The sequence below is a fragment of the Aphelocoma coerulescens genome, chromosome 3 (assembly GCF_041296385.1).
Source record: "Aphelocoma coerulescens isolate FSJ_1873_10779 chromosome 3, UR_Acoe_1.0, whole genome shotgun sequence".
NCBI classification, from domain to species: Eukaryota; Metazoa; Chordata; class Aves; order Passeriformes; family Corvidae; genus Aphelocoma; species Aphelocoma coerulescens.
In genome coordinates this window covers 75,453,130-75,480,510 of record NC_091016.1, presented here as the reverse complement: position 1 = coordinate 75,480,510, position 27,381 = coordinate 75,453,130, and the positions used below count along the sequence as shown (strand labels likewise).

At 37.5% G+C, this 27,381-nt stretch overlaps 1 protein-coding gene across 2 annotated transcripts; it reads right to left on the bottom strand.

The window, feature by feature from the left end:
* GOPC (golgi associated PDZ and coiled-coil motif containing) lies at nucleotides 1-26,620 on the bottom strand. Of its 2 annotated transcripts, XM_069010916.1 has the most exons (9): nucleotides 26,242-26,620; nucleotides 13,237-13,401; nucleotides 10,937-10,960; nucleotides 7,509-7,684; nucleotides 7,071-7,236; nucleotides 5,756-5,851; nucleotides 4,832-4,996; nucleotides 3,973-4,153; nucleotides 1-3,454 (listed from the first exon to the last, which is right to left on the bottom strand). In XM_069010916.1, the coding sequence occupies exons 1-9, from the start codon at nucleotides 26,515-26,517 to the stop codon at nucleotides 3,336-3,338; spliced, it is 1,368 nt and encodes a 455-aa protein (XP_068867017.1). In that variant the 5' UTR covers nucleotides 26,518-26,620; the 3' UTR covers nucleotides 1-3,335. The 2 variants fall into 2 exon arrangements, with proteins under 2 accessions (XP_068867017.1, XP_068867018.1); XM_069010917.1 differs by lacking the exon at nucleotides 10,937-10,960 and having other exon boundaries at nucleotides 26,242-26,619.
* Between the last annotated feature and the right edge of the window lie 761 nt (nucleotides 26,621-27,381).

Here is a 27,381-nt window from a genome sequence, read left to right as displayed (position 1 = left end):
TTAGGTGCAGAAATCACTGCAATGCAGAAGAGTATATTTATTTACAGGTTAATAAAAATATATTATATTCAGCTTAGCTAGGTGTATGCATGTTTTGCAAAATGTTCTATCTACTACAGAAATGAGAGTAACCCATGATGTAATTATGTTTGGACAAATACAATAAATATCTGAATTTTGTTTGATACAACTGTGGATTAACATATATTTAGACAGATACAAACCCTCTTCATTGCCAAGAATACACTTCTACAAAGGAAATACTACATACAACCTTTGATCACAGTTAAATTTATTGCCATAAAGCACTTTCCTTATCTTACATGCTTTTAATTAACATTGGTCCCAGATGCCAACAAACACTGCCCACCTTTAGCTTAAAATACAATTGCCTTACTGAAGATTTTAATAGGAAAGGAAATATATACAAAAAAAAATTGCGAAATTACTTTTAGAATATTATTTTATTTTTTTAAGTAAAAATATATATACACTCGCAAGTAAACTGTTTTACACTTTAAAAAATAAAAATGAAGTCTGAACACTGACTTTCCTCAGAAATTCTTCCAAGTCTAACTTGTTCAACCTCTGGGAATCAGCAGGACTGAGTCTTCCAGTTACTGACAAAGGGGAGAATACACATTTGTCCATTGAATCTGGAAATCTCAACTTGCAAAACTTTTCTCAGTTTAAATATTAATCTCTAAGCATTTCAGTATGATTGCAAATAAACCAGTACGTTAAATCAGCTGGCAAGAAGTACGGAGTACGTGGAGACAGACTGTAGTGTCTGAGCAAAATCCTCCCATCCAGGGCTTCCTAAACAAAGATTATAAAAACTGCTGGGAAGGAAATCTGGTGATAATTTACTGCTACCTGATATGTCTACTCCTAGTCATTTTCCTCAGCAATTGTTCCTTCTGTTGATCTCATACAGAGATAAAAATAATAAGAGCAGAAAAAAGGTCCAGCAGACAAAGAAAAGAGCACAGCATCACATGAAACTGGCAGATGAGGAATGTTAGGGAAATAATGCTAGAAACATTCATCCACTTCAGGCTAAAACTGATCAAATGCATTGTACAGAAAACAGTGTGCCAAGAGGTAATGAAAAACAAATAAATTAAAATTTTCATGTTTCCCTCAAATAAAGGGAAACTGTACAGGCAAATTTAATGTCTTTTAAAAAAGTTCCAAGACTAGTTGGACAAGTCTATCTTCTTAGAACTGCAGAAAGATTTCACACGGCGATGATTTTCAAAGACAAGATGACCACTACCTAGCTTTCAACTATCCCTTCCTGACAGAGAGGACATTGAGTGTTCCAGGCCACAGACAGTTTCAGAGTGCACTCTCCTTGAGTAGCTGTGGGAAAAACACAAATCTGGATGCAAAAGTTCTGGCAGTGGATTCATCTGCTAACACACAGCCAATGTGTCCTCAAGTTTCTGAAGCTTCAGAAAAAGAAACATGCCTGGGGACCTGTTTCTTCTTCACACAGCTTTATTTTTAAATACTAGTTTCTGTTCAGTGAAAACTCTACAGCCTTGACTATTTTAAAAACCTTCAACAGTATGCTGTATGACAAACACTAGTATAAAAAATGAACCAAATAATGTTACTCCACTGAGTAAGTGGAACTCATGCACGCACGCACACACACAAAATGATCATGTAAGTAGCGAAGTTAAGGGATTTATAAATAGCAAAATTTTTGAATAAAGTATATACATTTTTAGGCTTTTTCTATAAACATATATATATAGTGCTCCTAGGAGAGACAAAGTAACTGTGTTCTACATCACAACTTAGAATGTAAGATTAATTGATGCTATTCTAAAGGCCTTTGAGGTTTTTTCTTATGAATTTATACCCTACACAGTTAACACTTGCAAAGATGTCTTTTCACATTAGCTCCTCTCTCAATATACAAAACCATTTCACATTACAGTTCAACAGCCTGCAGAGCAGTGAACAGAAAAGATGCCACTGCATGCTGAAATAACAAGTGCAATGACAACGTAGAGCTTCTCTGTAGAGTGTGCTGCACTTCACCAAGAGAGCTACAAATGGAGCATGAGAAACTGCTCAAGACACCATCCTCAACCTCCCCCGTCTGCAGCCCTGCCAGGGGCCTTTAGATGCACACCAATAAAAAACTATTTGAAGATACACTGCTCTCACAAAGGAAGTAACATTTTGCTTCAACAGTAAGACAATTATAGGTTAATAGGACTGCCATAACATAACATAGACAGGGCCAGGCACCGTATGATTCTGAGAACCTCCTGTAAAGTACTGTGCACTCAACTTCCACTTCTTTAAGGATTATTTTAGTGTGAAATGAGTATGTTCAGTACCTATCAAAAGCACTCATCATTTCATAAGGTCAAGCTAATGATGACCAACTCAAACAACTCTGCATTGGCAGTAACCACATCCATTCAAAAACAAACACAAAATTGATGATGCTCAGAAAAAAATACCAAAGGGTCCACATTAATTTTGAGTAATTTTTCAACTAATTTCACTTTTAAAACCCCATACTACTCTGTTTAACTACTTTTGGAGCAAGTTTTAAACGGAAAAAATGGTGGTGAATTTAAATAAAAACAAAAAATCCAAAAGCCTTACTCATGAGATTATCATGGGCTGAAGGATCATGATTAGCAAGCACTCCACTGCTTATGTGGGGTTTGGTTGTCTTTGCTCAAATAAAAGCTCTGGTGTTTTTTTAAAATTACAGGTTTTTTAAAACTGTAATTTTTTAATTTTAAAAATTAAAAAAAATTTTTAGAAGGAAGTGTTTTTTTTAAATTACAGTTTAAAAATCCTAAATACAAAACACATGGATGCAATGGAACAAGTCTTCCCCCCATCTGTCTAGGGTTAAAGCATGTTTCACACCAAACTGAACATCAGTTGTCACTTTAAAACATCCAAGGGTCAAAACTGGACTGGTCACAAATTATTCTGCTTCCTTAGGGACATCAATGAGATTAAAAGTGGAACGTACTGAGGTTATCCATTTTAGAAATCCCATACTTCGGTGGGATTACTTTTTTATTATTAAAAGAAATTCATTTCACATGCTGTGTGTTAGATAACTTCTGTGTGTCACGCAAAAGACAGTTTTCCACATTTAGAATTGCTCACAACGAAGCCCTGAGGTAACCGCCTTTTTTCCAGGCAACAGTAATACAGTTCCTTTTGACATTTAATCATCCTTTTACAACCTACACTAGTATATGCAACTTTAAGCAGTCAATATTGATTATCACTTGTTCCCAAAGATGGGATCTGTCCAGGTTTGTGGATTTTTTGATTGTTTGTTTTTAGGATAAAGACTCAGCAGAACGGGCTAATTTGGGTGCAGTGTCTTCTAATGAAGCTTCAACTGAATTCCCCAGGTCTCCATTTTCATGTCCATCAATACCTGGCTTCTTATCAAACACTGCAAGTTAAAAAGAAAAATTATTTAAGGAAAGAAGCAATCTTGGGAAGGACAGCTCAGTGATCCTTGTTTCAAAAACTGGAATGTTTGCTGAAATGACTACTAAAAGCTAACAGGTTTTTAGCAGAACATAGAATTACAGGACAAAGGGAACTGTTTACTTACTTTTCTGATTTAAAAAATGTATCTGAAGTAACCAACAACATGAAGTGTTAAGGGGAATTAATAACTCCTAGTTCAGAGGTTGGAAAAGGTAAGAATAAATTTGAATTTCAACCTTTGGGAAAAGATGACCATGAAAAAAGTTCGTAAGTTAATTCAGTTAATTCAGTTGTACCTAAGTAAACCAGGCCAACCAGTGAGGGACCAACCAGATGAACTGACAGTCTATTAGTAGGTTAATTGAATTGACAGCAGATTAATTTTACAATGAATATAAAAACAGTATTTTCCAGAAATTGGTTTGCATATTGAGACTTCAGAATTAAACTGCATGTAACACATTTTAGAAGATTTACCTTGTGAGGGTTTGACACCCACATTTGCATCTTTTCTATGAGAACTTGAATTTGCACCTTCTTCCAATTCATCAAGATATAAACGGTAACGGTGTCCACTCTCATCCTCATATTCTACATTTTCATCATCCGAATCAACTTCCGGAGCAACGTACACTACTTCAAATTCGATTTCGCCTCTCTAAAATGCAGTGGTAAATACAAATTTACTTACTGCTGCACAGCTACCCAGCAGGATTACCAAGATGAGATAGGTTACTGAAACAAATACATTTTACTGTTGTGAACACATTTACAGCTGTGTTGAGTATTTTGGATAGGTATCTGAGTTAAGTTTTTACTGACTAAAGTAGTATAGCTCTATAGCTAAGCTTTACCAAAAGTGCCCGAATTTCTTACATGCCAGTACATTTCAAACAGTGATTTCTAAAGAGGAAGTTTCCTGATAAATTAAGCACACCTTTTAACTGTCTGAAAATGGGAAGCAAGGCAGGAAGAAGATTCTAGACCACAAAGCACTTGAGAAACATTGTTTGGCTGGAGCTGTTCAGTCATAAGAGTAAAGCATATGTCACTAAATAGTTATTTCTGTGGGGCAATATAATAAAATTATTTCCATCAGCCTTACTGAATAATGATTAGCCAATACACGTGTTTAACTGAACCACTACTGACCCAGCATTTTTTTCCTTAAATTGCAAAACATAAGAAGATTAAGTGTAAGGTGATAGAGCCTCAAGAATCACTGTAGCTTAGTGTTACACTGTGCTCAACAGCAAACACTAAAATTCAAGGTAATTCAACAGGCAGAACACAGGAAGCACCTAAACGTGCCTATGGATAACAGGTCCAAACTGACCTGTTGGGAAAGAATAGTTACAGCTTCTTTATGTTTGGCATCTCTTAGATTAACTCCATTTACTGCCAGAATAGCATCACCAACATGCAGTCCTCCACATCGATCAGCAGGCTGCCCAGGATGGATTTCAGAAATCAGTATTGGAACACCATGCTCCTTCCCACCCTATTACAAAAAAAAAAAAAAAAAAGCAAATTTTAATTAACTGAGATGCCTTTTAACATAAAATTGACATTTGGATAGTAGTTCCTAAAGTGCTTATTTCAACTTCTATTTTAGAAAATTAGAAATCACTCTTCAAAGAAAGAATGTTTAAGAATGTGTGAGCTGCTTCCCTTAATTCTTCTCCCCACAGAAGAATGGAAAATTTCAAGTATGTACTTAGAGTTAAAGAAGGCAATTCTGAATACTAATAAAAACTATAAAATCATATACAAACTAATGAAAAGTAGAAAACCTCATTAAAAAAGGCATATCAGGCACCATATTGACTTGTAAGAAACAGTATTCATATTTAGAATAAAAGTATAATAGTCAAAATTTTCCAAATTTGTTGTAAAAAGTTTAAACAGCTTGCCAATACAGATACTTAAAAAAAAAGTTACAATCACAACAGATAATCTTTGGAGGTCAGGTCTCAGGCTGTCTCTGCTCTTCCTGGAATCACCTGGAATCACCACTGGCTAATCTGCTGAAGTGTCTATACCCTACACTTAAGTCAAAATCATAAGCTTAACATAAAGTAGCAATTATCTATTTCATAATCTATCAAAATGAGTCTTGAAGCCCTCTGACCATAGTTATGGATTTAAGTATGCTTTTTTCATGTGTTCTAACAACACATTTACTGATCCACATAGTTTATAGAAGTAGGAATACAAACTTGCTGCTACTGTGTCATAGAAAATAAATGCAAATATTTACTGTGATTGAAATTCCTAGTCCTTCATGGTCTTCTTTAACTAGCAAAACTTTTCTGATTGGACCAACACCTTGACTCTTCTTTAAGGCATCAGGATCCTAGTTTGATAAAAAACAAACATAGCACAAACATAAATGTGTGAACCAAAACTGATGCGTTTCAGCATTTGGGGTTTTTGTAATTATACACAGGCAGTATTATGAGTAACAGAGTTTTAGACTAGCTCCAGGCAGGACAAACTTACAGTGCCCCTTTACAGAAAGGGTATGAAATCAGAAAAGATTCCTCATTATGCACCCCTGATGAGAATAATTATTTAATTTATTTCAGTGCTGATTAATGCACAACAGAGAATTTAACTTCAAAAGAAGAAAATCAGCCACATATTAAAACTATTAAGGGACTACATGAGAAGTGCTGATCACTGCTGAAATGTTATATGATGTAAACTCATCTTAAAAGTAACCAAATGACAGAAGATGATGTAATACACTCCCAAGAAGAGGTTGCTTGCTCGAGTTTATTTTTATTGTAATAAAAATAAACCACACCAAAAGCCCTTGAACACAAATCTAAAAGAGAGGCTAAATAAATCAAGGTTTGTTTTCCCTTAAGTCACTGACGCCATTATGCATATCCTTAGAATCACAAATACACGTTATTTGTCCACCAATGTTTTGTATGCAATTAGCAACATAAGTAGTAAGATCCATCTGACCAACTAAGGTATTTAGAACAGATCAAAGTAAAGCACTTTGCTGAAAATGTTTGGGTTTATGCACTGAACACTGGGGTGATTAACAGGACATGTGCCAAGTTTGGTGAGTTCTACCAAAGACACTTACAGTGAAATGCTGTTTAAAGGTTTTAAGAAGTACCTTTAGGAGGAAAAGAAAACAACTTACAAATAGTTATTTTACAGAGTGTCAATTTATATGGCCTTTAAAAAAAGAAATTAAAATCCATTTCAGTTCAAGCTAATCCTAAAAACTTTATTCTTGGTTTTTGTAAATAAGCTAGATCCACATTTTGAAGCCTAGGTTACAAAATTCTGCTGTTAAAGTTGTATTTATACACATAAACATATATATCAGAGGCTCAGTTTCCTAGGTAAGTCAAAGGAACTGTATCATCTTCTGTGGTTATTTAGAGGGATCTGCTATTCAGCATGGAATTGTCCTTCAGCATACAAAGGAAAAACATATTTATAAGTGACATTTGAAAAAAAACACAGTACAGAAGTGAAAACAATTACAAAGATGAAGAAGTAACTCATGTCTAGAAATCATGGAGGAATGGCTCATCTTTTCAACTTACATGTCCTGGTGGTGCTTGCATTGGTCGTTTGAGGTCATTCCGACCTCGACAAGCTCTAATCACAGTTTTGTGACGGTGAAGGTGTATTTCTGCTTCCAGCTGATTCCACAGCTTGTCATGAGCAGGGCCTTTCATATCTCGGCCCAGTAACTGAATCTGCTGGACCCTACATAGTGACAAAGAGAGTAAAACAATGCTGTATGACAACTGAAAGAGCAATGCACTCTAAGACTCATACACTTCATGTGGCTACCGCACATGGTCATGCAGCAATCCGTGCAAGAACCCCAGGGATTTTTACTTCTTCCTTTTGTTAATTAACTGGAAACATGAGACTTTTCCTACTTAGTCTTAACCTTGAACCTGCCTCTGGGGATGCAAAGGAAGGAAACAACAACAAACATCTCATGCTAAGGGACATGGATTGACTTCACATACCTTCCAGCTAGCTCCTTATCTAAATACTTGGCTGCCAATCTTGCTCCATAAACCTCAGCCTGAAGCACAGCTATGTGTCTACGGAGGGCTTCATTCTCCTTCCTCAGCAACTTCACCTCAGCTTCCAGTTGAGCTTCTTTCACTTTTTCCTTCTTGTTAGCTTCAAGTTCTCTCTCCTTTATAATGACAAAAAAACAAAACAAAACAAAACCAAACAAGAAAAAAATGTTAAAAAGCTTTTATCCAAGTTAGTAATGAAAGAGCACTTACTGTTTCTGCATACACAATCTGAAATTATCCTCCTGTGTACAAGACATGCATGCAAGAAAAGAAATAAAAAAGAAAGCAGGGACTCTGACACTACAGCTAGTGGTTTGCATACTATCCTATGCAAAGGTGGGAAAATTTAAGTAGCCTGAGTATCATCCTTACATTTTCTTGTCTTGCAAACGGGAGATTCAAAGTTAAACAATACTATTTTTAAAACAGAAGAGGAACTACAAAGACACTAAATATTTCAATTTAACCAAATTCTTTAACTATTATGATGATGATGACATGGAAACATAAGTCCATATGTCCTTAAAATGACAATTATTTTCATGCAAACAACCAAGAAATGTCCAGCCAGAGACATTTCCAGATTCTGAAGACCATATAAATAAAGCCAGGGATTCTACACATGAAGATGCCCACCCTGACAAACCTAAAAGAAAATTAGTGCAAAACAGCTCTGTTAAAAAATAATCAATCAACCAACCAAACAAAACAAAAACAAAACCCACACTAAAACCACACTTTAGGCAAGCTATGTCCCTGTGCCTTACCCTCTGAAAATGGAATTACAGAAATCTAAATTAGTCCCACATTGCTCTATCCCAAATGTAAAGAAACTGCATAGTCATTACCTTTTCTAATACCCACAGTACTGGTGCAAAAGGAATTAGATTGCTAATCTACAAAATCTACTTTAAGGAGAGCATGCTTGGTTACTTGTATCTTTTATATCTTGCTCTGCATCCCTTTTACAAAGAGGGGGAAAACTCCCACCACAAACCAGGAAAATAGTAGACACATGGTCTAATACTGTTTCCTTTCAAAAATGGCTGTACCCTGAAACAGCAAAAAAACCCTAAATTCACCATAATGCATTTTTGAAGATATCTGGAGTACCCAAAAAAACCCCTTCTCTGTACCTGTACCAATTACATTGTTAAACAAACAAAGGAAGTGCTACCAAAGAAGCAACAGGACAGATAGGAAATTTTACAGAACTGGCAAGACAAATCTGTTATCGAATTGTGAATACGCTATTCACTATTCCAAGCCTGGATATAAAACCATTAATATGGTCAATATTGCCACATTTGAGAAATTAAGCAAGGTTGGTCCTTCCAAATGGAGTTATTTTCACAATAGATATATGGAAGTATTTATTGACTTTGTCAGAAAGTCAGCTCTGAATTTGACAGACTCTGCTATCTCCCTCATCCGTTAAATACTTCTATCAGTTAGAAGAATGGAGTACACACCTATGTACAGGTTGGTCAGGGATTGCCCAGCACAGTGCTCAGGAAGAGCAGCTCAAAGATTACTTGAAATCACTGGCACTTCACTTCCTGCCCTTCCCATGATGACCCACCTTCAGATCAAGTCTGGCCCATACACATGTTAGAAAACACGTCACACAGAGCCAGTTCTGGTCTCTGGCCTTTGAGTTGGGGTTGTCTTGTGAGAATAACTCTGCAGCAAATTTCTTTCTGAACTGCAGGAACGCTACTAAGCCAAAAATTTTGACCAATCTACATTTCAATAATAGGAGTTTCTAAGATTATACCAATTCTTTCTATTATTATTTTGGTCTTAGGCTGTTTTAATTACAAGAATTCAAGAGTGCCACCATGCTGTGCTGTCTTTGCCACACACTTGAGGAGTAGGAAGGGTCACAGTTCAGACATAACACCTGTTCTACAGTAGCTGCAAAGCCCATATAGAGATACAGTGATCCTGTTAGCTCTGTTCCTATTGTCAATAATGCATTAATGTGCTCTAAACAGTACAGGCTCCCTGTCCATTTTTAGAACATCTTTTATTTGACAAATATAAAAAGACAAAGACTAGAATTTAAGACAGACATATTCCAACCTCCCTCAGAAAAGTGAATTGCTGAAGTGATCAAAGGTTCTTGATTACACCAGCGAATTTCATGCAGCAATTTTACAGTATTTGTACAAAGCAGCCATCTTAAACACCCTCATCCAGACTCAGATTTTCCACTGATCTTCTCTGAATTTGGTTTGCCATTTAAATTTAAAAGGAAGCCAAATGCTACCTTTCTAATAAAATCACTTTTAGTCATGCATTTTAAATGTTACACCTAAAATACAAGACAAATGCAATCCCATAGAAGTTTTTTCTTCCTATTTTCTCCATTATGATGATTGCTGTTCTGTGACTGAGGTGGAAAATTACACCCAGAAGCTGATCTTCTATGGACTGTCTGCAACTGATCACCACATGAATTAAAAAAAAAAATTAAAAGGTTTGCAATACAGAATCTCTGAAGATGTACTGAAAGAGCATGTACTGTTTTGAATGACTGTCAAAATATTTGACAAAAGTCTCAAAAATGTTTAAAGAAATCATGGAACTTAAGTTATAGAAGAGTTTCATTCTCTCTAGTGTTCATAGTATGGCACAGGTTCTGAAAACAGAAAACGTGTTTTCTGTTGGTAATATAAAAAAAAAAAAAAGCTACAGCAAGGTTGAAGACTAAAGCTTAGTTACCAGCTATCCTATGGCTTTTCAAAAAGCCAAATACTGAGAAACAACAATGAAGCATATAACATAATAAAAGTAGGAAAGCTGTTTAGAATCCTTTCAAGTCTATCACTGTGAAAAGATAAAAGTCAAGTTTGCTTTGCTTTTTCTTTGTATCTATGTATTATTGTGTTCATATGCTTTTGGCTGTTACACCAGCCAGTTAAATCATGCCCATGAAAAAATAAGAAAAGGGAAAAAAAGGAAAAAGTGAAGCATTTTTAAAAAAATACAACATGCAGAATACTTCATATTACACTCATAGATGTGTACAGTGTTTATGCTTTCGAAATTGTATAACACCTGAACATTTTTTGAGATACTGCCAGAACAATCTCAGAATGTCAGGTTGCCAGATATCACCCCAAACTAGCTGTAGCAATAATAAACAGAATACATACAAATTTAGGGAAGAGGGCACCACATCTAGAAAAGAAAAATCAAAATGCAAAGGAAGGAAATTCTTTACACAGCATCTTGCCAACTGTTGGGAAGAAGGAACAAGCCAGATCTGTTTTGCCAGTTTCTGAGGCCAACATATATATAAGTCGTTGCACAAAACAAAAGCACTGCTTAAACATAAAAAAAATAGCAATCAGCATACTTACCATTTCATCCACAGAAAGGACAGACTTAAGACAGAAGAAAAGAGTTCCATAATTAGAGAAAAAGGCAATAGGAACTTAAAGAAAATGCAACAACATAAATTACTTACTCCAAAAGGACTTCACCAGCACACTGTGTATTTCATTAGATGGCATAAAGAACAAGCACACTGCTACAATTTTATTTAGCAACAGTTTTGCTATTTTGCAGTGGAATTTATTTAAAAACCTTATTAAAAACTTAACCTTACTGTAGTACTGAAAACAATACTTTCTCCTAAAATATCAAGAATCTCCAAAAAGAAGAGCAAGATAATACAATATACATGAAAAAAAACACAGAAAAATCCATTCTATAATATAACATTATACAGACAGTAGATTTTTTCCTTTCAGAAAGAACAACATAATATGAGTTAAAAGAGGGACATAAAGGACAGGCAGAAGTATCAGAAAAGACTTCAAGCGCAAAAACGCAAAAACAAAAAAAAAATTTCAACCAGGCAACTTCATACTCTCACGAAGAGTTATTATGATTGCACTAAGAAAATTCACCACTCCTAAAAATGGATTTGGCCTAAACGACACAATTATCAATTTCTTAGCAATCTAAATATCTTAAAATGTCCTAGTTCACCACTATATACAATTTTACAGATTATAGAGTATACATTTATGCTAAGAGTCTAAATACAAAAGAAGAGTGCCTGTCCCTCAAGAAAGCAGGAAGTCAACTAGTACAGAGCTTTATTTCCCCATTGCACATTCTGTTGACACAGTTCTTCTTTGCCCTCAGAGACCTTCTGACTGCCAGAAGGTCAGCACAACAGTTTTTATTTACCCAAACATCAGAGGTCCCATTTTATGGTCATTTAAGGGGCCTCAAAACTTTTGCTTGTTCTAGCTTTGCACACTTTCATAGCTTTCTTTATCTACAAGAGTTTAAAGTTGAGCTTCTGTCCATTAAAGCTCTGATTCCCTAAAAACAAAGTAAAACAAACTCAAATCGCTAGTCCTCATATTTATAAAAAGGAAAAACTAAAGGAAATTGAGCAGGGAATATCAGTCCAAGCTGTTAATAAAGTTCAATTTCAACACAGATAAAACCTGAACCAATGTATGTAGAATGTATTTATTGTCACCTGTGGGAAGACTGCTGTCAGGAGCATGGAAATTTAATAGATCTTTAGAAATCATTTATAACAAGGTAAGAAGAAACAAAAAGCTTAGAAGTATTAGTCTCTGTGTTAGCCAGAAGTTAAACTTAACTAACAAAATTTGGGGACCAAAATTGCTCACAGTGATGTGTTAACTTAAAAAGTTTGCTACATGTAAACCTGCAGTTTAACACTTACAAAATTTTGGAGTTATTAAACTAATGCTTATTTAAAAGCCACGAGAATTATTTAGAGCTCTAAATAAACTTCACCATACTGTAGTTATAATTCAGTACAGAATAAATTATGTGCGGATAATCCAGAAAATGTTACTCTTATACTGAATGTACAGCCATGTAGCCCTAGAAAGACAGCTCTAATCAATTACAGCTTTTGAATCTGAAACACAAAAAAATTTGGGTTACTCCTGTTGTTCCGTGATTAGCCTAGACATCCTTTAAGACTTACAGTCTACTACTGTGTCTTATTGCACATTAATTAACAGGACAAAATAGCAGAATAGACAAATGTTCCACACATGTTGGGAGTAGGTATTTGCAACCAAACTGCAAAGCAATTTTAGAAAATCAGAGCCTTTGATTCATGCCAACAGTTAGAAAACATATGTATACAACACTAGTCTTTTAATTTACAAAGTCATAGTATTAGAGCCTGAATCTGTGGAGTGGCTAGTAACAAGATAGTCTGTGCTCTGGCTATCAGTCAATGCCAATTAATAGCATAGATTAATTATTGTTAACTTTTGGTGGGCTTTATAAAGGTCTGAGTTTTAAAAAAGTGTGTAGTTTATTGAGTTCTTCTATTACAGACTTCTATTATCTTTGCAACTTGAGTCTTAAGAAAAGCTTTATAAATCACAAAAATATTTTCTTCTTTTACTTTGAGAAACAACTAAAAATGGTTTCTTTAAAAATAACTTCTTAAATCCTTATTCTTTATTCTGATATTATTTATGTTATTTTTAATGGTTGCTAAAAACCAACTATAAATGTTATTGAGAAGCAAAAAAGTTAGTATTTTTAACATGAAAATTTGTAATCAGCTTATTTACACCTTCCAAGGAAGAACTTCAGCCAGGAGAGGAAGAAGAATAATATAATCCCACATTCAAGTTGCCATACTCACCAGTTTTGCCTTAATAGCCCCAGAATCAACATTCTGACCAGTCTTGGCATGTAGCTGAAGCTGAACAGCGTGGAGCTGCAAAAGCTGATCGTGCACTTCCTTTTCCAATACTGCTTTCTCTGCCTGTGTTTCTGTCAGTTCAGACTTCAGATCAACCAACTGTGCCTGTGAAGATATAATCCATCATAGTAATGAGATCAAGGATTAAATGGGGTCACCAGAACTGTGACACATAACTGCATTTGCTGGTACATGGATGCTGTACATGGTGAAATACAGGTTCAGAGTACCTGCTGTCACACATTCCTCTGTAGCCCAGCTTTAACTCTGGATCATCTGCAGGGTTTTCTCCCCAGCTGCCAAAATTCATGCACCCACAGAACAGGCATCAAACAACCATATTGCCAAAAGCAGCAACAGCTGAGCTTTCCCTCACACAGACAGTGGCATGTGATGCTGATGTCCACTCCAAAAGAAGGCAATGACATTAAACCTATGTAGGATTTACACCCTTACCAATGTAAACACAATTTTAAATTGTAGAATTATTAAATCTTACTGAAAAAAAAAAAAATTGCTCAAAGCAAAATGACAATTATTTACCCAATGCTGAAGTCAAATAATCCTATTTACAGCTGGTCTATTATCCACAGTTTAACTGAAATAGCAAATTAGTTGGGTAAACCAGAAGCCACTAATGCCCATAAAATGCATGTGTAAAAAACAGTAAATAAATATTAACTCTTGAAAAAGTGGTTTTGAAACATTTTAAAAACAATTTTCATGTAGGGTTTATATCTGGAAGGAAAGAACAAATACTAACATGTTTACCAAATTACTTGTTATCCTTAAGTTCAAGTAGTGTTTTATAAGATAAGCTACATTTAGATAAGCTTTAAGGCTACTATTTGCCAAAAAAAACCCCCAAACAAACAGAATATGATGTCGGGGGATTTTTAGGTAAATTCCCACAGTATATTTTTGCATCCAAAAGATTTGGAAGTAAAGACCAAAATGAACAAGTGACTAATTCTTTAAAAAAGCCCTCTCATATTAAAGCGGGGTATTTTAGGTATTTTAACAACATTACACTAACATTCAAATTAACAGTGAATCTCAAGTTGCAAGGCAACTTGCTATAAAATGTCTGTATCCGTTATTGAAAAACAAGCAGGAAGGGTTTGACTGTCAGTGAGGAGTATTTACTGGGTCTAACTTCAGGTACATAACTTAGATGGATGGCCTCCTCAAGGTTCAAGTAATTCAGAGATAAGCAGGCACTTCCAGAGGTGATTCAGAGCACCCAGAGTGCAACTGATGAGATGGATCAAGCCAACCTGCAGCGTGTGGCTGCCAAGAAGAACAATCTCCCTTCCAGGCTCTTGGCTATGTCCTTTAGTCCATACCTCTGGGACTGAACAGAGCAGAACTACCTCCCCCTGTCCCTTGACGTGGAGCCTGAACAGATCAGGCCAGCAATTACTTTTTGCCAAAGAAACAGAGCTGCATGCATTTTCCCCTTCCAACTGCCAGAATGGCAAAAAACTTGAAACATTTGTAAACCCTTGAAGAACTCTAAAACAGAAATTGCCTTTTACAGTAAGATGATATGTAAAATACTACAGAGCCAAATAATTTCAGAGAAATGAGCTACTTACAAAGCTGCATTGTTGTCCCCAGTGACCAGCCATAGTTAAAATCTCTCTGCTGTGGTTTACCTACCCTCTAACAAAAGCAGACACACACCTGAACTAACACAGCAAATGAAAATATCACCAGCACAAAAGCTGATGATATAGTACAGAGCAGATAACAGAGACCTTAATAAAGAAGGCACAGTTTGACCCAGTCACAACTTCACATAATGTGTAACAATATTTTTTTATTATTACATACTGTGTATTATTAGATCTACTTTTAAAAAAATAAGACCACTACTGTCTTGCTCCTTTCTAACAGCTAACATACTGACTTTTATTGCTTTTTTATATACACACATACTCTCTCATCCACTCTAATTCAAAAGACCTGTAGAATGGCAAAGTGGCAGAACAGTTAAAATAGACCAATTTAATATTGTCCAGCCTCATCTAGTAAAGAAGGGCAGTTGGAGTTCTGGTGGGAAGAAAAAACAAATTTATTTCCCTGTGCAAATTACAAAGCAGCAAGAATGATGGCCACCAGCTTTGCAGGGTGAATGATGCCCCAAAAGTATCACAAAAAAACCTGTCAAACGCGCAATAAAAATTAAAAACAGTACTCTGCATATAACCTACCATTTAAATTCATATCCTGCTGTTTTAATCATAGAATCATTGCATCACAGAATGGCCTGGGTTAAAAGGGACCTTAGAAAGACCTGGTTCCAACCCCCCTGCTATGGACAGGGACACCTTGCACTAGACCAGCTTGCTTGGAGTTCCATCCAACCTGGCCTTAAACACTTCCAGGAATGGGGCACTCTGGACAACCTGTTCCAGTGAGTCACCACCCTCACAATAAAGCATATTTTCCTACTATCTAATCTAAACCTACTCTCTTTCAGTTTGAAAACACTCCCCCTTGCTCTGTCACTACATGCTCTTGTAAAAAGTTCCTCTCCCATCTTTCTTGTTGTAGCCTCCCTCCAGGTACTGTAAGGTCTGGATAAATGAAGAGCACAAAATAAAAAAAGAAAAATGAGAAATGGTATAAGCATATATCATGGAATTAATCTGTTTACACATTACGAAAAGTCATAAATTTATGCCCAGGAACAGATGCAGGCACAAGAGTAACACCAAAATGCAAGCTGCTTTCAAATCCTGTGATCTACTTCTATGAAGGGCGGACAAATATTTACATTACTTCACAGAAGTCCTGCCATTCTCAGCTTCACCAGCTCACCTAATTTTCCTTTATATTACTCTTACTAGCACTGTTTTTTTATCCAAATTCCCCCAATTTGTTATAAAGGAAACATATGGAAGGACTGTTGGAAATTCAACATCTCTACCTTCAATTTTGGAAGCTACTCAGTAAAAACCAGGGACAGGGCAGAGACAGCAGAGGAAATGATGAGCACAAACAAGCACTGTCAGTAAGGCCATTCCTCCCCAGAGCACCATTCACTGCATTAGGCAAGTGTTCTACAGAAAGAGATGGTACCAGATAATATAGTATTTCAATTTGTATAAACATGACAGGATAAACACAAGGATAAACTAGTGCTACAGAAGCAACTGTAGTAATCCTTCAATTTGGACGTACTCTCCAACAAGACTGTCAAAAAAAGATGTCATTTATTTTGGTCATCACCTGCAACTGCCCTAGAACTTGCAGAGAAGTCAGCTGGGGGCAGAAGTTATGAACATCCACTCACAGCAGACCACTGAGCTTCATGGTTAGGTGAGCTCAGGAAGAGCCACCAAACAACAAATAGAGAACAGAAACTTTCACCGGGGAACAGTAAGGGGCAGAGGTTGAAGAGAAGGTAGTGTGTTTAATTTCGTAACATCCTTTTAACTGTAACTTGCTGATTGGGCTGAAAAAGGAACTCTTCTGGGCAGAACACAACCGTGCAGATCAGCAATTACCGCTCATTAGCAAGCACCACACTGCAAGGTTACACCTTAGTTTCTCTCTGCTCCCTCATTCATGTCCCTGCCCCAGCCAATGCACAGCAAACAGCACAACCAAACTGTGGTCACAGAAGTAGGATTTAATCATGAAAATCTACACCTAGACCTACCTGAATCAAGCAGGCAGGACATGAAGCTACTGCTTCAGATTATCAACACAGGCTACTTCTAACTTCTAAATAAAAGTCTACAATTCAAGTAAACTGGCGATCTTGGTCAAATTCATCAAATAGCAAAGCCCAGCATTTATCTTCCAAACAATCTAACACACAGATGATACGAGAAAAATAGTTTTGAAAGGCTTACTAAACATTTGGTCAATTTTGGGGCATATTTTGCCATTTACCAGTTATTTTGTATTTCTCAGAGGTCTTACAGCTATGAAAATTAAACACCAATTTCAACCGAAATAACTCAAGAATTTATAAACTACTCTTTTTATTCCCATAGGATATAAAAGAAAAGAAATAATGGCATTAAGCAGTTAATATTTCTTCCATGGAATATTCAAAAATTAAAAAAAAAAAAAATACAAAAAAAACCCTCTAGGCAAAAGAGTCCAGACAATGTCCTATTTTTAATCAACAGTCCGCATTTCCGGTTCCAGTAGTTATGAGTTATCAAAATATTGAGTTTGTTACAAATTATCTTATACTGAATATGTATTTTAAATTGGCAATATAATAAATGCTATCTTAAATGCTGGGGTTAATTGCATTTTTAGTATGGAGTTCTTAAAGTCTTAAGTAGTGTTTTTCATCAGGAGTCTCAGAACAAAATGACATCATTTAAGCCTCTTCCAATTAATTTATATAATATTTTTCATATGATGGTCTGAACTCTCATCTGTAAATTTTTCATAGAAAAGTGACCATTAGTTATTCTAATAGAATAGTTCAAATAAATAACCAAAAATAATTTATTCCTATTAGATCTCAGACATACTCAAAGATCTTATACTAAGTTCATACACATTGTGAAGAAAAATAATGCGGACCTTGACCTGAATAACTCACAACATAAATACATCAAGGAAAGGATGAATAAACGTAACAGAGAAGTACAAATACAGAGGTATCTGTATAGAAGTGCACAACAGGAAGCAGACAGATGCCATGCTAAAACCACAAGTTTGCTCATAAGCATCACTGCTTGAATGAGGCACTAGAAGACGGCAGTATTACAACCTCTGAAGATCTAAAGCATCAGGGGGAACACACAGAAACGGAGAAAACTTCAGCATGTGGGATGATGGTGACTTACATACCACGGTGACAGGAATCAACCTCTCACTACTGACAGGGAAAGCAGTTCCGGGGGGGTGAGGGCCACTCTGAGAGATGGCGTAGCTACATAAAGTAATGACAATGGGTTTAGCTTTGGGAAAAGCTTTTTCATTTTCTGAGCTACCATTGCAGTAATTTCTGCAATATAGATTAGAGTTTCATTTGAGCACATCGGTGTAAAAGATATCTATGACTTACACATTGTCCAGTTGTGAGCATTTAAAGTGGAGCCAGGCTGAATTGGAAAGCTGGGCCATAGGCTTGAATACTAGGGTAAGACAGCGGCATTCTTCACCACACCAAATAAAAATGAGAGGAAGACCTGAATTCCCTCAAAGTGTAATGAATGCACGTCTTGGTATATGAATACCTAGCTCAAAGAGAGTCTAAGGATAATTCAAACATAGTAGAAAACTCACCGATTTTTCAGCAAAGGGAAGCTAGATACATACAAAAGTATCCATTACCATCCACAAGTGACTAGAAGTCATAAACTAAGCACTCATCAAATGCCTTTAGTTCTCATTTAATCTCAGGCCTTTAGAGTACACCTGATTCATTCTCATGCTAAGCCTTCTAAACTCATAAAGGTCTGAAAACTGTTTTTCTAAAGTAAAAGATTTTTTCCCCATCATATAATCTCTGAATGCCAGCAGCTAGGAGTTCATTTCAGAATTTCCCAGTTACCTAAACAAGGCTTTCTAGTGCCATCATTTATCTGTATGACTACATTTCTCCCTATTTTGCCTTCCTCCCCTGTTGATTTGAACTGAATTAATTTTCAAGATTCAAACAAAAGGAGTAAAAGTGTGTATGATTAAAGTTCCTACAACATACAACTTTTACCCTAAACAGCTGCCAGTAAGAAAGAGTGACAGATTAGAGCTCTTTCAGAGGGGAAAGTGGGAAGAGCCAGATCTTTAGCTAATTTGTTTAATCCACCCAGAGACAGAAGACGACAGCCCGGTGTACAGGCAGCACACGTGCAGTTCTGAGCTAGAGACTGAGCTGCTGTCTCATGTCCAGCCAACTAACCAAAAATTGTAGAGATGAAAAGGCAAAGGAAAGGATGCTGTGATGTGGAAACTCCCAGATCATTCAGGGAGTGCCTGAATCAGAAGGTCTTGGTGACTTGAGAAAGTGCTCAACACTTCCATTTCCCACAAATCATGAGATTTCCAAGCTCCATTGATTCTGTTACTAATAAAACACCTGTGGTGTACATATATATATTTAATAGCTAATTTTAAAGGACAAGTCCTTATGTATCTTACTACAGGATCAAACCAAAATTCACAGACAAATCAAGTTTATGAGGTGCTTTTACTTCCTCAGCAGCATGCCCTTATGTAATTTACACTAGACTCCATAAACTTCATCAATATATGCATTTATGTATTTCAACATTCACTCCTGATCAGGACTATTAACCTTCTGATTTAGAGGCTGCAGGACCCAGGATCATGAAATGCAACAGAGCACACTACAATGCTGCAATTACTCTGTGGCTTCTGTCCCGGTATATGCACAAAAAAGCACTATAAATATCAAGATATGACACTAGCATATCTTGTATATTTGCTTAACTAGCATGTCATATCTGCTTCACATTTCATTCTGGGGGCATTTTTTTAAAGACAGAAACGTCAGTTAAAGGCAAAACAGGTTAAAAAAAAAAAATCTTTAATTACGCTTTACAAACAATGAAATCATTATTCTTAAGTGTTCCCATAACATTACACAAGTGCAGGACAGAAAACAAATTTTCAGGATGTGACAGCTGCAGCTCCTACAGCCTGAGGTCTAAACACAGTCAGACACCAGACATGCAACAACAACAGAGCCTGGCCTGCACAACCCACATACTGCCAAGTTTTCATGGGGACCTCTAACTTTGCATCAGCCCCTTGATGAGAAGTAGCCGGAGCTCTCAATTATGACATTTCTCTAATTGCTAGAAGAAAGGCTTGTCTCCATTATCTAACCAGTATCACATTGCCTACAGCTCTCCAAAAGACAAGAACACTCTACCCTTCCTCAGTCTCGACTATTTGATTCTTCCAGCGTACTAAGCAGCATTTGCTGCAATTTCTCACACAACCCTATTAAGTTTAATGGACTGCTTTGAATGAGAAACCATGAAACAGAGCAGAGTCCTATTAATCTCACAGTGCTCCTTGCAAAACTAAACAATGTGACAGCACTGTACAAAATGAGTTTCTGAACAGACAGTACACCTGGAAACCATCATTTCTTATGATAACGCCCCCCAATTTCACCACAATGCTTACAACTTGTCAATGACGAAAATGTTTCAAGAAATTATTTGAAAAGACTACAGTGACAAATTTTTAAATTATATTAAAAGCCTTTATTTCATTATTATTGTGACCCCAAAAAGGACATATGTAACCTCGAATTTTAGCTAACAATAAATTTAACAAAACAATCTTTATCATGTGGCTAATAAGAGCATGAGCAACAAAATTTAAGACTACTGACTCCCTAAATAAACACTACAGTAGTGGAACTATGTAAGTAGTCTTGGTAAAAATGTAGTGTATGATACCGAAGACAAAAATGAATCATAAAATAATTTAATCCACTTTTATTATATCCCACACAGAATACAAAGGACATAAGCATAAGACAAATGAGTTACTCCATTTCTCAGGCTCTATTCTAGTCCTGACAAAACATTCAGAAGAGCGGTCAGCAAATTAAAAGGATACAAAGCAACATTTCTACTTTTTTATCTTCTCTGCTGAAGACCATTCTGGACATGTAATTATCTGCACACTTTTCCTCCCAACAACTAAAAGATAACATAATAATGAGACCACATCTTAAATAAAGCATCTTAAAAATTTGGTTTCCATTTACATAAACGGATACATCCACCAATGTTTTTATGCCTGTGACTGATCTTTTTCACCTCTGTCATTAAAATACCTGCCACTGTTTCTTGTTACTGTTTTACTTTGTGCTTGACTCTCTCATTCTGTTTACACCTACTTACAGAAGAACAAATTACTTTTTTTTAAATTGCCTTGCTGACAGGGACAAATTTCTGACTGCCTCACAACGACTATTTTTGTCAGGTTCCTCATGCTTCTAGTTGTTTATTAGGAGGACACAAATCTGTTCTTAGAAGTCATATCAATAGTTTCATTATTGCCATTATTTTGAAATCCATACTAGCTATGCAACATAACTCAGTAAAGAAAACTAAGAAATACAAACTAATATACTGGTTCTCTCTCACTTCCTCTTTGGCAACTCCCAACAAATGAGACAGGAAAGAAAAACACTTTTATCACATACAAAAATATGAAAATTAAATAGGATAGTTAAATTTGCATAGACGTATATAGGCTTCTGATACAGGAAAATATTAATTAAGTAGAAGCATAATCACAATTAAAAAGGGTATAATTATTCTGATAGAAGTTATATGTATTAAACTAATGGTAATTTAGTATATAAGCTGATTGGAAAATGCATGTAAATCTGCATTTCCTGAATATGCAAAAAATGCTCACATTTTAGAATATCAAATTAGCTGGACCAAATCTCACTCACCTGATTTTTCAAAAAACCACACTCTATCTAGTACCAACAGATTTCTATTTCAAAAGAGAAAAAGTATTAAAAGTCCAATTAATAAAATAACATTTAATTATAATGACATTTGAAAAAAGTCAGTTATTGCAGCTATTCTGTATGTATGTATAGACATACCTCACACAGGGAAAAAAAAATATCTTGGTCTTCAACAAGAGCATTTCTCACTACAAAATAAAGGAGAGAAGGCAAAAAAATCCAAACAGACCTTCCTAAGAAGGTGTATGGTCCTACCTTGATTAAAGTACTGCCAAACAACAGAGCAGGACTGTATCTCTGCAGTGTGTTCCATAAGATGGACTCGCATGCTGATGGACAGTCACCACACACATAAAGCCACCTAAATTTAGCTTTTCCAGTCTGCAGTTCAGTTTTTTTTATAATTACATCTTCATATTACCCACATCATTCTATATATGCTTTAACTGAATGGGTTACAAGTTACTTACAGAAGAATTCAGCTTATAGAAACATGTTCCTTTAAACCTGCTGATTCCAACTTAATCATGGACATAAAACTACATTTAACTTCTTAGACATACATGTTTTCCTTAGCTTTAGCATATACACAGGCTTAACACATCTGCCAAGATACAGGGTGTGCTCCACCAAACATTCCTTTCTAGCTTGTTCACTTAAATTGCAGAATCAGATTGGCAGTCAAAGTGCCAGAGTTAAAAGTCAAGCTCAGTTTTCACTGGCACATTGACCTACTTCTTTTATTTCTACAGAACTGCAGATAGACAGAACTTGTATTTTTTGAAATGGACATCTAGACAATGTCATAGTCAAGTGACTGTCAAACAGGAAAAACAAAACCTATGAACTGCTTCTCAGTTAAACTTTTTCTAAAATCTCACACACTGACGACCAGCCTGCATCTGCTGATTTATATGGCTTTCCAACAGAGAACCACAAAAAATCTCCTTTAAAATGTTTGTCACCAGTTCTAAAAGACTGAGGTCCTTGCTATCCTACTAACAAGACACACTTCTCCATTTTTTCACAATGAAATGAGGCTGATCTCAGGAATGACAGTGGCTTGTATTGCCAAACACCTTTATTTCCTCCTCTTTGATAAGCTACTTAATTCAACTCTGTCCTACTGTGACCAGCAGGAAAATTATGAAAACAAATCCCCCCCAACATACCATTAGTTTAATTTAAGACTGCAAATGTTATTAGCACAGTAGTAGGTTCATAAACTTACACCACCCTAAGCACAAGTAAATTTATTTGCATACATCTCCTGTGCATCTGAAATACCTTCAGGCTCCTTCTAAAAATAACCTGGCCCAGAACTGCCAACATATAGCTGCCTCTTTGGAAACTACTGCCTTCCTGGAACACTTTTTTTACTATTCAGGAACATCCTCCATACAATATTTTACCTAGACTCCTCTCTCTAGCAGTAGGCATACAGCGAGACGGCAAACATTTTTTTGAGAAGTCCTACAGCAGGAGCTTCCATTCACCAAACCTCAAGCTGTGCCTCTTGAAAGCAATTGTGCCAATCAGAGAATGTGTACTAAGCTAATAAAGTAGATAAATCAAAGCCTGAACTGCATTTCTTTATTCTTGCCTGCTTTGTTATAATACGACTCAACAAACTTGGTGAAGGAAATGGTATCCACAAACAACAGAATGATATTCATAACTTTTTGTTGTTTTATGAAATAATATCACTTATCTGGTAAGACAAGTCCAGTCAAATGCTGCTGCAGGAGTAAGCTTAGTCAGCTTAGATTCAGTCCAAGTATTATTTTAATCCAAATAAAGGTATATTTCTCAAGATGGATTTAATTTATTGGCTTGAGTAAGTGTACCTAAGTAAACTATTACTGAGGTCATTTTTGTGAATGTGACAAAAGCTTTGTATTAAAATGTACAAGCACTATAAAATTACAATGGTGAGTTATTAAGAAATGATTGCAATCTTAAGAATTACATGAAGTACAGTAACTTGCATTACAAAAAAGGAGTAAAACCACCAATCACATCCTAAACACCAGTATTGATGTTAGTGATTTCTTTCAAAATATGAAATTGTGGTCTTCATATTGGTCACTGGGGCTTTTGACTAGAAATCTGTGCACATAAGAAGACAAGACACTCATTTCCAACAGAGCAGCTCCATCTTTTGGAGATTTTAAATGGCAGCTTTCATTTCAAGTTTATGACTCCAATAAACATGAGGTCCTAAAATTAACAACCTTCAAGGCAACACTAAAGTCCTCTAAAGGTCTATTTGAAAGATAAAAACTCCTTTATACTTATGAGGCCTAATACTACTCACAGTAATAAAAATACTTTACAAAGACTTTTTATTCAATTCCAAAGCACTCACTCTAGATTATCAGTATCATTTTTATCAAGCAATTACCTCAAGCACGTAGATATACACAATAATTATGCTAATTATTAACAACTTCTAACTGCGCTCCTTTGCTTAAGAGATTTAGGCACAGATCTTCAGTTCTTCAAGTGTTCCTGAAGATTTTAATTAGACACAAAAAAACCTTTCAGGATCTGAGTTACATCATTTCCTTTCAAAATATTTAAGCTTGAAACAACCTTTCAAAGAAATCCATTCTCTTAAAATAACCTGAAAACTCAGCTGCTTTACAGGTCTGTACACAACAACCCACCATAAAATAAATTCTAGTTATCTACCATAAACTCATAAATCTCATTTTACTATACTTATACTTCATGAAGCCTACTGTACAGGTTGGTACTGTATGTGTGTGTATATATATATGTATGTATGTATGTATATATATATATATATCTATATCTATATCTATATCTATTTCTTCCCAGTACCGAAACATGTAAGACAGCATATCAACATAAACACATAGAGGAACATCACTACAGTAAGCATTCCAGTGAAATAAAGACTGGGATGAAAAAACCTCCTAGTTTAGTGAGATCTTTGTTCTACTCTGAAAAATCCTGCTCCTCTTACATTCCACGGGTTCTTTTGCATAACAATGTCTTCATACCAGGAAGAAACCTGATTAAAACCAAAGACAATCTACTTACTTTACTTCCTACTGAAAGGCACACCTTCAGTAGAGCAGGTTACTGCGTGAAGACTCTAAAATTCTTTTGTTATAAAGAGTGTAACACAAAGGACTGAAAGAAGGGAATTCTGTCTATTGAAGCTCTTACAAAGCCCATATTTTCACGGTGTCTCAGAATTTCCCCTCTTACTCCTATATACTTACAAGTTAAAAGAACAAGCCATAAAAGTCTAAAAAGTCTACAAGAGCTACTGAAGAAACTGGAGGGCTTTAGCCCAGGGAAAGGTAACTGAGGAAGAAACATCAAAAGCCTTCCAATTGCAAATGAAAGACAAGAGGGCAGCTCACATGCACACCTGTACAGGACATCACAAAAAACACCTACCAGATCAAAGATGCTCGGGTTGGACAGATATAAAATGACCACGAAGTTCTCTGGAATCTCCTTCCAGAGCTCTCCAATTTTTTCACAGGCGAAAGGACCTGCAGCCCTGCCTCTATGCAGCATCAGAAGGAGGACAGAAGCCAGAGCCAAGTTTGCTTCCCACCCTGACTGAAACTCTGTATCAGTCATGAACAAAACTTTCCAAGAGGAAGGCCAGTTATTATTCTCCTCACAGAATGTGCAACCTCTGCTATTATTTTCAGTCACTAAGCTTGGCAGAGAGCTATTTGATCTGCTTTGAAGTGTGAAGGAACAACAGGACCTGTCAAAGTCCATCCCCAATCCACTTTTCTGTTTCTTTTACTTGTAAGGAGGAACAATGTCCTCATTTTGACTACTGACTCTAAGCTTTAAGCACCTCGATCCTGTCTTTGTCCCTTCTTTTAAAAGGTTTTCTAAATTCACAGAATCTCGGAATCAATTAGGCTGGAAAAGAGCTCTGGGATCATCAAGTCCAACCTGTGACCGAACACAGGAACGATGGCAACCAGACTAGGGCACTCAGTGCCACATCCAGTCTTTCCTTAAAAGAGCTCCAGGGACGGTGACTCCACCACCACTCTGCACAGCACATTTCAATGTCTAAGCAGCCTTTCTGTGAAAGAACTTCTTCCTAATGTCCAACCTAAACCTCCCCCAGCACAGCTTAAGACTGTGTCCTCTCGTCCTGACTCACTGCAAAGAGAAAACCAGTCAGCAGCATTTGCTGGCCAAGGCTCCTGCTTTCAACATCACAGAGAACTCCTCTGGCATGCACCGCTCCATGCCAGAGCTGGAATTACCAAACCCAGAGGAACGATGGCCGCGGTCAGGCCCGAATCCTAAAACGCGAGGCCTGGTGAACCCTCCTCAGCTGCTTCGGAGCAGGAAACGAGCAGGAAGAAACCCGGAGGAGCTCCCGCTGCCCTCGGGGCAGGGCACGGTCCAGGCCGCCGCCACCCCGGCACGTCCGGGGATGCGCTCCCGGCCCGGCCCCGCCCGGTGCCACGGCAGCCCCTCACCTCCAGCTTGTGGTTGATCTGGGACACGGTCTGAGCCTTGTGGCAGAGCTGGGCGAAGCACGAGCTCAGGCTCGTCATCTTCTGCCGCCCCTCGTATGTGATGTCGGCCTGGTCGGGGTCGATCTCGCCCAGCAGCAGGTCCACGTCCACGAACGCCTTGTCGAACTCCTTCTCCAGCACCTCCAGCCAGCGGAACATGGACACGCCGCCGCCCGCCGCCGCCGAGGCTGGGCCGGCCGCGCCCGGACCGCAGGGACCACCACCCGCCGCCGACATGCTGCCACCCCTGCCCCTCACACGGCACTGGCACTGCCCCCGCCGCTCCCGCTCCCGGCCCCGCTCCCGGCCCGCAGGACGCGGCCCCGGCCCCGCTCCCGGCCCCGCTCCCGGGGCAGCCACGCAGGGAGCGCGGGGACGCGCGTGCGCGGCGGCCGCGGGGCCGCCTGGTGTTGTGGCAGGCAGCGCCGGCCGAGCGCCGAGCCACCGAGCGCCCCGCCCGCGCCGGCAGGGGGCGCTGCGGGCCGGCACGAGGTGGGCGTGAGGGTACGAGGGGCTCGTCCTGGCCGGGGGGATGGGGCTGTGCCCGTGTCCTCCCCGTGTCCTTCCTGCGTCCCCGTCCCGGTCACATTATTGTAATTATGGCCATTTTTATATTGACATAAAGTCCATACAGAACTATGCTCAGTTGGTATATAGCAAAGAATAAGAATGTGTACGTAGGAAAGATGAAGAATGCGGACCTTGCCCTGAGTAACTCACAACATAAATACATCAAGGAAAGGATGAATAAACGTAACAGAGAAGTACAAATACAGAGGTATCTGTATAGAAGTGCACAACAGGAAGCAGACAGATGCCATGCTAAAACCACAAGTTTGCTCATAAGCATCACTGCTTGAATGAGGCACTAGAAGACGGCAGTATTACAACCTCTGAAGATCTAAAGCATCAGGGGGAACACACAGAAACGGAGAAAACTTCAGCATGTGGGATGATGGTGACTTACATACCACGGTGACAGGAATCAATCTCTCACTACTGACAGGGAAAGCAGTTCCGGGGGGGTGAGGGCCACTCTGAGAGATGGCGTAGCTACATAAAGTAATGACAATGGGTTTAGCTTTGGGAAAAGCTTTTTCA